Here is a 14,082-nt window from a genome sequence, read left to right as displayed (position 1 = left end):
CATCTTTTCTGACCATAAAGCCATAAAAGTAGAAACAATAACAGAAAAAGCAAGGAAAAATAATCAAACACACAGAAACTGAACAACATCTTGCTCAAAAATACTGGGTTATAGAAGAAATTAAGGATGGAATAAAGAAATTCACAGAATCAAATGAGAATGAAAACACATCCTACCAGAACCTTTGAGACACAGGAAAAGCAGTGCTCAGAGGTCAGTTTATATCAATAAATGTACACATCCAAAAAAGAAGAAAGGGTCAAAATCAAAACATTAACCCTACAACTCAAACAAGTGGCAACAGAGCAACAAAAGAAGCTCTTGGGTGCCAGAAGAAAGGAAACAGTAAGAATTAGAGCAGAATTGAATGAAATAGCGAATAGAAAAACAATTGAAAGAGTTAACAAGACCAAAAGCTGGTTCTTTGAAAAGATCAACAAAACTGATAAACCACTGGCCAAACTGCCAAAAGAAAAACAGGAGAGGAAGCAGTTAACCCGTATAAAAAATGAGATGGGTGATATCACAACAGACCTGACTGAAATTAAAAGAATCATAACAGAATACTATGAGAAATTGTACCTAACAAATTTGAAAACCTACAGGAAATGGACAAATTTCTAGAAACTCACTATCTACCTAAACTAACACAGACAGAGGTAGCACAACTAAATAAAACTATAACAAAAGAAGAGATTAAGAAGGTAATTAAAAAACTCCCATTTAAAAAAAGCCCTGGCCCTGATGGTTTCACTGGAGAATTCTACCAAACTTTCAGAGAAGAGTTAACAGCACTACTATTAAAGGTATTTCAGAGCATCGAAAAGGATGGAATACTCCCAAACTCATCTATGAAGCCAGCATAACCCTGATACCAAAATCAGGGAGACACCACTAAAAAAGAAAATTACAGACCAATATCCCTCAAGAACATTGATGCAAAAATCCTCAACAAAATTCTAGCCTACAGAATTCAACAACGTATCAAAAAAATAATTCATCATGATCAAGTGGGATTTATACCAGGTATGCAGGCATGGTTCAACATCAGAAAAATAAACAATGTAATCTATCACATAAATAAAACAAAAGACAAGAACCACATGATCTTATCAATCGATGCAGAAAAGGCATCTGACAAGGTTCAACACCCATTCATGATAAAAACTCTCAACAATATAGGAATAGAAGGGAAATTCCTCAGCATAATAAAGGGCATTAATACAAAGCGAAAAATCAACATAGTCCTAAATGGAAAGAGTCTGAGAAAGGGAACCAGACAAGGATGCCCTTTAGCACCACTCTTACTCAACACTGTGCTGAAGGTGCTAGCCAGAGCAATTAGGCTAGAAAAAAGAAATAAAGGGCATTCAAATTGGTAAGGAAGATGTAAAAGTATCTCTATTTGCAGATGATATGATCTTATACACAGAAAACCCCAAAGAATCCACAAGAAAACTACTGGAACTACTAGATGACTTCGGCGAAGTATCAGGATACAAGATAAACATACAAAAATCAGTTGGATTCCTCTACACCAAACAAGAGAACTTTGAAGAGGAAATCATCAAGTCAATACCATTTACAATAGCCCCCAAGAAGATAAAATACTTAGGAATAAATCTAACCAAAGACGTAAAAGAGCTATACAATGAAAACTACAAGACACTACTGCAAGAAACCAAAAGAGGCCTGCATAAGTGGAAAAACATACCTTGCTCATGGACAGGAAGACTCAACATTGTGAAAATGTCAATTCTACCTAAAGTGATGTATAGATACAATGCAATCCTGATCCAAATTCCAACAGCATTTTTTTTTTTTTTTGAGATGGAGAGACAAATCACCAACTTCATATGGAAAGGGAAGAGGTCCCAGATGAGTAAAGCATTACTCAAGAAGAAGAACAAGGTGGGAGGCCTCACATTATCTGATTTTAGAACCTATTATACTGCCACGGTAGTCAGAACAGCCTGGTACTGGTACAACAACGGATACACAGACCAATGGAACAGAATTGAGAATCCAGACATAAATTCATCCACCTATGAGCAGCTGATATTTGACAAAGTCCCAAAGTTCGTTAATTGGAGAAAAGATAGTCTCTTTAACAAATGGTGCTGGCATAATTGGATATCCATCTGAAAAAAAAATAAAAAGGACCCACATCTCACAATATGCGCAAAAACTAAGTCAAAATGCATCAAAGACCTAAATATATAATCTAAAATGATAAAGATCATGGAAGAAAAAAATAGGGACAACGCAAGGAGCCCAAATACATGGCATAAACAGAAAACAAACCATAAGTAACAATGCACAAACACCAGAAGAGAAACTAGATAACTGGGAGCTCCTAAAAATCAAACACTTATGCTCATCAAAAGACTTCACCAAAAGAGTAAAAAGATAACCTAAAGACTGAGAGAAAATTTTTTGGCTACACCCAATCTGATCAGCGTCTAATCTCTAAAATCTACAAGATACTGCAAAACCTCAACAACAAAAAGACAAATAACTCAATTAAAGAATGGGCAAAGCGTATGAACAGGCACTTCACCAAAGAAGACATTCAGGTGGCTAACAGACACATGAGGAAATGCTCACAATCATTAGCCATTAGAGAAATGCAAATCAAAACTACAATGAGATACCATCTCACCCCAACAAGGCTAGCATTAATCCAAAAAACACCAAATAATAAATGTTGGAGAGGTTGTGGGGAGACTGGAACACTTATACACCGCTGGTTGGAATGTAAAATGGCACAACCACATTGGAAATGGCTTTGGCATTTCCTTGAAAAGCTAGAAATAGAAGTACTATACGATCCAGCAATCCCACTTCTTGGAATATATCCTAGAGAAATAAGAGCCATCACACAAACAGATATATGCACACCCACGTTCATTGCAGCATTGTTCACGATAGCAAAAAAGATGGAAACATCGTAGCTGTCCATCAATGGATGAACGGATAAATAAAATTATGGTATATTTGCATAATGGAATACTACCAAATGATAAACAACAATGATGAATCTGTGAAAACATTTTATAACATGGAGGAATCTGGGAGGCATTATGCTAAGTGAATTTAGTCAGTCACAAAAGGACAAATATTGTATAAGATCACTACTGTAAGAACTCAAGAAAAGGATTAAACACAGAAGAAAACATTCTTTGATGGTTATGAGGGTGGGGAGAGGGGTATTCACTAACTAGATAGTAAACAAGAATTATCTTAGGTGAAGGGAAGGACAATACACACTACAGGGGAAGTCAGCACAACTGGACTAAACCAAAAGCTAAGAAGTTTCCTGAATAAAACCAAATACTTCGAGGGACAGAGTAGCAGGGGTAGGGGTCTGGGCACCATGCTTTCAGGAGACATCTAGGTCAAGTGCCATAACAAAGTTTATTAAGAAAATGTTCTGCATCCTACTTTGGTTAGTGGTGTCTAGGGTCTTAAAAGCTGGCGAGCAGCCATCTAAGATACATCATTTGGTCCCAACCCACCTGGAGTAAAGGAGAATGAAGAACACCAAAGACACAAGAAACATATTAGCCCAAGAGACAAAAAGGGCCACATAAACCAGAGACTCCATCAGTCCAAGACCAGAAGAACTAGATGTTGCCCAGCTACCACCAAGGACTGCCCCGACAGGGAACACAACAGAGTCCCTGATAGAGCAGGACAAAGGTGGGGCGTATAACTTAAATTCTAGTGAAAAGATCAGACTTAATGGTTAACTGAGACTGGAGGGACCCCGGAAGACATGGCCCCTGGACTCTGTTAGCCCGAAACTAAAACCATTTCTGAAGCCAGCTCTTCAGACAAAGATTAGACTGGACTGTGGGACATAAAAAGATACTCGTGAACAGCGTGCTTCTTAGCTCAAAGAGATACATGAGACTAAACGGGCAGCTCCCGTCCAGAGGCGAGATGAGATGGCAGAGAGGGTCAGGAGCTGGTTGAATGGACACAGGAAATCCGGGATCGAAAGGAGGAGTGTGCTGTCACAGCATAGGGTCGCATAACAACTTGTGTATAAATGTTTGTATGAGAAACTAACTTGAATTGTAAACTTTCACTTAAAGCACAATTAAAATAAAAAAAAAGAAAAAAAAGAAAAAGAAATGCCAAGGATTTCTGCAACTCACCGGAAACTAGGAGAGAGGCAAGGACAGTTGCTGTCTCAGTGCCTCTGGAAGGAATCGATGTGACTGACATGCTGAATTTGGACTTCTAGCCTACAGAACTGTTAGAAAATAAATCTCTATTCTTTAGAAAAATCAGCCATTGAAGGCCCTATGGAGCACAGTTCTGCTCTGACACACATGGGATTGCCATGAGTTGGAACTGATTCAACAGCACGTGTTTTTTTATGCACCAGATTACTATGACACACCCTTTGCACATATTAATTCACTTATACCTTACAATAACCCTGAGTGGTAGGCATGATTGCTGTTTTTTCCACTTCACAAATGCAGAAACTGAAGCTCACAGAGGATTGGTGATATATCCAAGACCACACCCATTGCCCTGGAGTCAATTCCAACTCACTGCAACCCTTGAGGATGGAGTAGAACTGTCCCATGGGGTTTCCAAGGCTGTAATCTTTAAGGAAGCTGACTGCCACATCTTTCACCGTGGACTGCCTGGTGGGTTCGAACTGCTGACCTTTCAGTCAGCAGCCAAATGCTTAACCACTGCACAACCAGGGCTCCTTCCCCAAGACCACAGCGCTGGTTAAATCAGGAGTCAGCACTCATTATGCTAATGTCCAGGCTCCTCCTAATTGCTGTGCTGCAATGCCTGCCAAAATGACCTTTTTTTGTTCCAGAAAGAGGTCGGATAACTTCAAAGGGCAAAAGAAGCAAATATCACTGATTTTCATCAAAAGACAGTAAAATATAGAAGCAGTACCTTGGAGTTTGAGTTCCACTGCTATAACTGACCCTCTGCTTGACCTTGAGCAATTATATAATTAAATCTCTTTGAGCCTTGGATTGCTCATCTATAAAATGGGAACAACAACAAATCCTGTATCTCTGGGTTGGCATGAAAATTAAATCAAATCAGGAAATGAATACCTATGTACTTACAAATTAAAAGAGTGACTTCAAAAAAAAAAAAAGTATGTCAAAGTGATCATTTTGGAATTATAAGTTCCAAGGGTTTGGGTAAAGCAGATATACTTATGTACACACAAATGCTAAATAAGTTAGTCTACCTGGGAATATTTGTTGCACTTCTCAAGCTTAGATACATTTTTATATATCTCTTCTCTCAGTTATTCCGTCCTTCTCATTTTATTGTTTAAGAAAATGTAATTTTCTTTAAGCCAATATGAAAAATAAAAAAACAAAAAACAGGATTTTCTACATTTTTTAGCAATTTCCTTTATGTTTATCCTGGTTCAGAAGGTCACATGGTATATGGCTACATTAGTTTGTCAGTTCAGACACCACTTGGAAGTCTGATAGAGAGACTTAGCTCGATTAAGAAACAAATTATAAGAATGCTTTACTGAACTCTTATTTAGGTGGCAGAAATAATCTATCACAACTGCATATTTAGACAACACCATTTTCTACACAATCTTTTCTTAAGTGAAAAATCAGAATGGATCAGATAATTGATAAAGAGAAAAAATAAAGAGTAGCAGCAAATGGACTTCTACCTCTTTCTGAAGGTGAACTTTCTCTTTTTCCAAAGCCAGGAATTCTACTTGTAACACGCCTATATCATTCTTAAACCTGTGCGTATCTTGCTGTAATTCTTCATTTAGATATACTTTTGATGTTTCGTCACTATCTGGTGCAGCAGAATTCCCATTTTCTAATTCAGGTTCCACGCTTTTATACTTATTAGCACTGCAATTATCATAATATGGCTTCTGGAACAAGTCTTGTATTGGTTTTGTTTTCTCATAAGTGTTTGTGACAGCAGAAAGACTGTGACTTTTTATTTGAATCATATGCTTCATTTCACTGGAGCGGGTAAGCCACAAATCAAAAAGCCTTTTCGGATCACTAGGCTGAGGCATATCTTTGATGTCTAATTTCCATTTAGTAGTATTTTGGTTTATATTTTTTGTCATTTGTATGTCAAAGTCTTGGTCTTCTTTCATTTCAACTGTAACTACTTCTGGGTTCCTTACATGTTCACTTTCTGCATCATTACAAAGACTCTCCTTGTTTTTGTTAAAAATGTGTTCAGTGTCTGGTTTACTATCATTTTCAAAGTCTAATTTATCATCATTTAAATAAAGCTTAGAAGATGACTGGCAGGCATACTCTTGGGACCCAGAGTGCAAATGAGATGGAAAGACATTTTCGAGACTAGGTTCTCTTCGTTCAGGAAATGCTTGGAACACTACAGAGACAGACACTCCAAATGCATCTTTTTCCTCACAATCAAGTATATTATCTGTCAAATTAGAGGGTATTTCCTTTAAGTGTGCTCCTTCTTTAGAGTTGTCGTGTAGTGGCTCTTCCTCAGGACAAGCAGTAATTTTGTATTTCGCACAAATTTCACCAAACTTCTGCTTTAACTCATTTGTGATGAGTTTTAAATTATTTTTCAACTCTAATTTGCCTTGTTTGATCCACATTTCCTCATACTTTTGCACACAAGCAAGTCCTGAATACACAGACATATCCTCTCTATCACACTCCTTATTCATTTCTGGTTCTGGAGGCGTTTTTGGTAGATGCAAAAGTGGAAATGGAAGATTAATCTGCTTGGTTTGATTTTCAGAAGTCTTTTCTGCCGGGGTGCATGTTTTTAAAATAATTCTATCCTTAAGTAATCAAGTATGGACAAAGAAAAATTAGAAAATAATTAAAATTTCACTATTAAACTTTTTAATCTATGTTTAGTTACTCCAAAATCACTGACTTGTAATTAAGAAGTGAAAAATAACTTGCCTTAAACTAAAATATGAGAAAAACATTAGCCAGCAAACTTAATTCTGTCACTGTTTGTTTGGACTAAACTTAATTCATTATATAGTAAATGTACCAAAGATGAATCTAGAGATGATTTCTGAATATTACGAATGTTTCCTCACTTAAAAAAGTTTGACCTCATCAGACCTTAAACAGTAAGCCCCTACAGTGCATTTAAGGTTTTTTTTTTTTGTTTTTTTTTTTAAGCAGATTAGTAACTAGAGAGTAGGAAAACTTTAAATTATTAGGAACCACATTCAATTAACATCAATCAGAAAGAAAAGTAAATTTTTAAATTTTGATTCAAATTATATACTATGATAGTGTTATGCACCTATAAAGATTATCTGCTTGAGTCCTGTTCAAATACAGTCTAATGTCCACTAGTGAGAGTAGATAAAAAATTTTTAAATAGGAGTTACTGAATTCATATTAAAAAACCAAACCTGCTGCCACTGAGTTGGCACAGTGATCCTATAGGACAGAGTAGAACTGCCCCATAGGGTTTTCAAGAAGCACCTGGTGGATTCGAACTGCCAACCTTTTGGCTAGCAGTCAAACTCTTAACCACTGCACCACCAGAGCTCCCAGTTTCAGTCTACCAGCCACTCCCTGGAAACCCTACGGAGCAGTTCTACTCTGTCTTATATAGGGTTGCTATGAGTCGGAATCAACTCCATGGCAACGGGTTTGGTTTTTTTGGTTTGTTTTGATTTCATATACTAAAATGAAATCTAAGGAAAGCACTGAGGTGAATAAGTTAGAAAGTCACTGTTTGTACCCTAACACCAAATGTCCCATTCTGGAAGATGTGATTCTCTTAATAGGCAATTGGGTTGATTTTATGACCCCACTCTCTTCCTGAATGTAGTTTTGAGTCAATTACACAGAGTCCACAGGCAGAATAAATCTTTAGCCTTGGCATTAGTGGTTGGCAATATGAAACTGTAAAATCTGAATCACTGAGAATAACTAATTACTCCTTTTATACAAATCCAACTCAGTGGCTATAACTGCTATAAAACCCATTGCCATCGAGTAGATTCCGACTCGTAGCGACTCTATAGGAGAGAGCAGAACTCCCCCATAGGGTTTCCAAGAAGCAGCTGGTGGATTCCAACTGCCAACCTTTTGGTTAGCAGCCAAGCTCTTAAACCACTGTGACACCAGAGCTCCATCACTGCTATAGTGTTCATAATTACAACTTCTTCATCATATGATTCAATATCTGAAATTACCTTCTTTATCATGTAAAGAGGTTATAAAACATGAGAGAAGCTAACAATATTCAGTAATTTTTTTTTGCCTCATTTCCAAGGATAAAGTTAAAGTAAAGCTGTAAGTTACTAGAGACTCTAAGAATATTTTAAGTTTTATAACATTAAGTTTTTTAAATGTTTTTAAAAATTAAATATTAAATTTTATGATCTATAGACTCTAAAAGGCTAGTCCAAAAGGTAATTTCATGTAGACTATGCTGGGTAGCAAAGCAAAGAAAACAGCATTAAACCAGGAACTTTGATTAAAATGTTGACGTACCTGTGGCCGGTTATTTTCACGTTCATCAAGTCTTTCTCGCTCTTCCTCTGATGTCATTTCTAAATCTAGTTCTGCTGACAAATCTATATATTTGGTTAAAATACACATTTAGAATGGTTAGATAAAAGTTTAATCTTTATAAAAATAGATACAAAGTAACATTTCACTACATGGGAATTAAAGCTTAAGCCTAAGTTGAATATTTAATTCTTTCAGAAATAATTACAATTATCCCAAACCTCAACAAACCATTTGGGGAGACACAAGATGTCACCAGGTTCAAGAGGTACAAATATCTCAAGATTCATTCACAAATTCATCTACCCAATGTAAATGAACAAAACAATGAAAAACAAAATAAAAAAATACAGTAGGAACATACAAAGCCATATTGTACACCATTCTTTATCTCATAATAGTACTTTTTAAACACTAAGCCTCAACTGCAACATTATTCAGTTTCCAAAATTACTGTTACTTCTTACACCTCTATTAGTGTACACCATGTTCTTTTTATATGAAATGTTTTCCTCTACTAGTCTTTCTGACAAATTTCTGTGCATCTTTTAATACTCGGTGCACTAGATGAAGTCTTCCTGATCATAGCTATCTTTCTCCAGGTAAATTAAGTGTCCCTTTCCTTGGTGCTGTATTAATACTTTACAGATTTCTCTACTGTATCTTTACCTCTGTGAACTGTAATTATTTCTTCACATGTCTGTCCCTTTTGCTCCTAGATTGTAGGGGACAATCTTTTAAATCATCTCTGTGTAAACAGCCTTTATTTATTTCACTCATTAATTATTTACTGAGTTCCTGCTAAGTGTTGGGCACCAGGGTTTAAGAAAGAGTAGGGAACCACTTGGTGGAGAATGTGGGTAAAGGGTGTCAGGCGTGGCCTTTCTAGAGATAATGCCTGCGCTGAAACAGTGAGGTCAGCCAGATTAAAAGGGTAGAGGGCAGGGAAGGGTGAGAGCATGCAAGGCAGTAGCAACACAGGGTAAGAAACATCCAATAGGCTACGTCTGTGTCTAAAACATAGAGGCTGGTGAGGAGGGCATCATCAGCAGATCAAGAAAGTCAGAGATCACTCTATATGCTGTGGGGAGAGTGAATCTGAACAGCATCAGGATAAATGGAGGGCGTTTAATTAGAAGGGAACAGTGCAAAATAAAGATGATACAAGCCTGAACCGAAGGGATGTTTCCAGAAATATTTAGGATATAAAATTATTAGTACAGAATACATCTTTATTAAATGAATAAGTGTACAAATTCTGGGTCCCTACAGAACTAGACTCTTCGTTACTTTACAAAAGGTATCAGAACTGAAGACCTGATCGACATGAACTGTTTTAAGTTGCACGTGTTTATTTTGTAGTTTTTCTTTCATATCTCCCTGGGTTAAAGGAGGCCATTTAAGTGTTTTGTTGTAAAGTCCTGCTTTTTGTTTCTAAAAAGCGTATGAAGAAATACGAGTAAATAAGTCATTTGTATAGGTAAGTAACTGGATTTATAGCTTGCAGTCACTACTCCAGGAGATAACTGAGAATCTTCTGTAAAGTACTATGCTAATTCTACAGTTAAGGAAAGAAGGATGATAAAACTACAGGGTAAAAGAAATATTCATGATTTACTACTACAGACTTAATCATATGAGTAGGTAAATTAAGGTCATTGACTACATAAAGTAAAACATATTTGATGCAGTAAATCAATAAACTGGATGTACTCGTAGAATTAAAATTGATTTTCCATATTTTATTTTTACATGTCACAGCATTCCTTTAAATTAATAATCCTCGTGAACTATTTATTCATTGTTGCTATTATGTGCTGTCGAGTTGATTCTGACTCATAGCAACCCTGTAGGACAGAGCAGAACTTCTCCATAGGGTTTCTAAGGTGGTAATCTTTATGGAAGCAGACTGACACATTTTTCTCCCGTGGAGCGGCGGGCGGGTTCAGACTGCCAGTCTTTCAGTTAGCAGCTGAGCGCTTTTAACCTCTGTAGCATCAGGGCTTGTTTATTCATTAGAAACAATGACAAAACAAGGTGATGAACTATGTGGGCACAGCTGAGAAGTAGGTACTATATAGCAAATTCTCAATGAGTCCCATTAATGCCGGGAAACCCAGTGCCACTGAGTCGACTTCAACTCATCGTGACCCTACAGAACGGAGCAGAATTGCCCCAGAGGGTTCCTAAGAAGCAGCTGGTGGATTCCAACTGTCAACCCTTTGGTGAGCAGGCTACCTGTTAACCACTGCACCACCAGGGCTCCAATGCTGGGAAAGTCACTTCTAAAATATATAAAATGATAGCAAATAATTTAATATTTGTTTTTGGGATGTGCTGTTTTAGTTACATTTGAATACTGTTGTATTTATAACTAATACTTAGAAATTCAGACCTATAAAAATAAAGTTAAGAAACCATATTGTGTTTGAGTGGGAAGTCTTTGGATCTCTAGCTAGTTTGCCCACTAGTCCCAACGTTCTACAGTTAATCCTGTGAACGACTCTCAAGTATACGCTAAATACTAGCCTAAGGGAAATTACTCCTCCTCCAAATACTCTTTGCTATTTATTTGCTGCTTTGGTTAAGAGGAAGAAAGCAAATGCCTTGCTAAAAGTATTGCTCAGTTGCATTAAGGGGAGTAAACAGAAAGTAAATTTTGCACAAAATGATTTTTGAAAGTCAGAACTAGAGTGAAGGCATGCAGAGGTACTCTGTGATTGAATTCTCTATACTTCTTTATTACCTTCTTTGCTCTCTTTGTTTTCTGGTAGGTGTGATTCACACAGGTCATGGAGAGGATAATTCCCTAATAGAAACACAGCTCCAATATTAATCTTTTCTTTATCTATTAAGGTCATCTCTCCAAATTCTGTGGATGCTGACTGACTTTTGGTCATTGATTGTGATACAAATGGACATTTATCATCAACTTTCAAATCCCTGGAAAGCTTGTGGGTCAAACTAGTAGAATCCCAATCTGAAAAATCTGAAAATAAAGCATTCATTTATTAGAATGTAAATAATAATATAAATTTGACTAACTTGCACAAATTCTTTCTTCAGTGAAGCAGTCCCACGTCCTCCTCTCTCCTACAAACACTCCTCCTTTATGGCCTGTTCTATTTCATACATCCGGCACTTGCCATGGCGATTCTGTGTGGTTGCCGTAAGTCAGTATCGACTCAATGGCAACTAACAACATACTTGCCATTCACTAGATAAGCTCCATTAATAACTGTCTTCCATTTTTTCTACTTTTTAAAATTTTTTAGCATTACTTTAATTCACCCAGCAATCTCTATTATTTATTTTGTATTCCATGAGAACTTTGTTTATTAATACTTAAGATTCTTTAGGGATATAAACATTTTGTTGTTAACAACAAAATTTATGTCTAAACATTTTAAGTTTAAATATACATGACAGTATGTTGTGGGCATTCTAGAGACATGAGTTTTTTTTTAAAAATGTTCTACTTTAAATAAAATACTACTTTCAGGACATCCGGCAACATGGCACTCTAGGCACAAGCACCACGCCATCCCTCCACAGCAAAGATCAGAAAAATGAAGCCAAACAGAGAAAACAGCAATCCTGAAACCCTAAAACATCAAACGAAGAAATAAACTCAGCCAAGCACAAAATGGAGTGAGAAAACTGACAGACAATGGAGAGCAAGGAGAGATTCATACAGAGGTCCCCTAACAACTAGTGCCGCGCAGATCCACCATCTTGGACTCCTATCAGAGACCAGCAAATAGGGGGTACGAGAAAGCAGCTTCACGAAGCTTCCAGCAGGAGACAGAACAACCGGTAATTTGCGATATACGCTTTCCTACCCCCCACCCTTCTTCACCCCGACTCGGCCTCCTCTGCTTCCCGCAGCCACAGTCTCTTGGTCGGGAAGCACCAGCTGCTTGGATTCCACCTGCCTGCACTGGCTGGCTCCCTGAGTGCCATTTGTTGGTTGCTCATGTTGCTTTTTTCTGCTTCTATGATTTCTTCCTTACCTCTCACCACCTCCTCCTTTCGCTCAAATACCTGGCTCCATGTGCCATATTTGCTTCTTCCTAAAGGGCTGCAGAGCTCCGTTCAAGTGTAGAACTGCTTCCCGGTCTGGGCTGGCATGCTGCTGGGATCCCAGGACTTTTGCTTGTTTGTTTTTAATTGTTTGTGTGTTTTCATTTGCTTTTCTCGAGCTGGGAGCCCGTTCTGGCCGGGCAGTGCTATGCAGCTTGGGACCTACCCCCTCAGCTTGTGCAGACTTGCAGAGAGATCCCTGAGAGCATTTCTTTTTTTGTGGGTTTTTTTTGGGGGGGATCTTTTCTTCTTTTTTTTCTCTTTAAATTTGTTTTCTTTTCTTTTCCCTCTTTTTCCCTTTTTGTCTTCCTTCATTACTCAGTTTCTCATCTCTCTATACCTTCCTTCTCTTTCTGTTCCCTGAATATCTGGCGCTGAATACCTCTACAACTTCTAGCCACGCTGTACTGCAACACCTGAGAACAACTTCCCCAGAACTCACAGCCGCACCAGTGGGATCCCTGGGAGCTTTCCTGTTCTTTTCACTTTCTTATTTTTATTTATTCATTCTTTTATTTTCTTTTCTTTTTTCTTCTTCTTCCCCTTTTTCTTTTTCTCCATTTCATAGACTCTCATCTCTCCACTCCAACGACAAGCTCCCCTAGAACTCTTCTTTGTTTGTTTGTATGTTTTTGGCTCTTGTTCCTCTCTCCTCTCTCCCATACCCATCTTAGCTCCACACATCACAATCTCCCCCCTCCATCCTGCCTACCTGCACCATGCACTTAACATCACACCACCAAGCAGCACAGGCACGGCCTACTGGAACCTGCCCTGCACTGATTACCGAACTGCCCTGGTGGCTGTATTAAATGCCATAAACAACCCATCCCAGCAACTCCTCTTCAGCTAGAACTGCCCTGCTGTATCATATCTGAGCGACTGACCCTGCCAACTGGAGAAGGAGGAAAAAGTATCGTGCCCACAGACCAGCAAACAACAAAGAACACACAGCCCGCCTGCTCAGACATAGCCAAATGAAAAAAAAAGGCTCAAACAAACAAATCTACAATCAATAAACGAGAAAAATAACTGCTGAATGCCCCGAAGACAGCAGACAGTATCAAAACATTTACAGAAACAGTACAGGATGGTTCCACTACGCATCCAAAATAAATCACCAGATGACTTTCCAGTGGAAGAAAAGGCACTAGAACTACCTGATAGGGAATTCAAATCTCTAATACTCAGAACTATCCAATAGTTGAATCAAAAAGCAGACAAAAAGGAGGAAAAAATGGACAAATTCATGGAAGAGGCAGACAAATTCATGGAAAATACAGACAAAAAAATGGAAGAATTCAGGAAAATAATGCAGGAACAAAATGCCAAAATAAATTCACAACTAGAAATTACATAAAAACAATAATTAGAAATCCAAAAGAGAAACAAGATTTCCGAAATGGACAGTGTCTTAGAAGGGCTGAGGAGCAGATCTGAAATGGTGGAAGACAGGATCAGTGGAACTGAAGACAAACACTTG

General features: G+C 37.8%; 1 protein-coding gene across 13 annotated transcripts in view; it reads right to left on the bottom strand.

Annotated features, from left to right (window-relative positions):
* Positions 1–14,082, bottom strand: part of LOC101340588 (ankyrin repeat domain-containing protein 26) — a 120,345-nt gene that overhangs the window by 59,407 nt on the left and 46,856 nt on the right. For 8 of the 13 annotated variants that reach the window (XM_023740577.1, XM_023740580.1, XM_023740570.1 and 5 more), the window contains exons 16-18: positions 11,263–11,505; positions 8,499–8,581; positions 5,690–6,811 (exon numbers count right to left, since the gene is read on the bottom strand). In XM_023740577.1, coding sequence (XP_023596345.1) covers positions 5,690–6,811; positions 8,499–8,581; positions 11,263–11,505 — 1,448 coding nt within the window. The remainder of the gene's footprint in view (positions 1–5,689; positions 6,812–8,498; positions 8,582–11,262; positions 11,506–14,082) is intronic. The other 5 variants (XM_023740582.1, XM_023740574.1, XM_023740578.1 and 2 more) reach the window with 3 other exon arrangements.

This window comes from Trichechus manatus, unplaced genomic scaffold, assembly GCF_000243295.1.
Source record: "Trichechus manatus latirostris isolate Lorelei unplaced genomic scaffold, TriManLat1.0 scaffold00160, whole genome shotgun sequence".
Classification (NCBI taxonomy): domain Eukaryota; kingdom Metazoa; phylum Chordata; class Mammalia; order Sirenia; family Trichechidae; genus Trichechus; species Trichechus manatus.
This window is presented reverse-complemented; position numbering and strand designations above follow the sequence as displayed.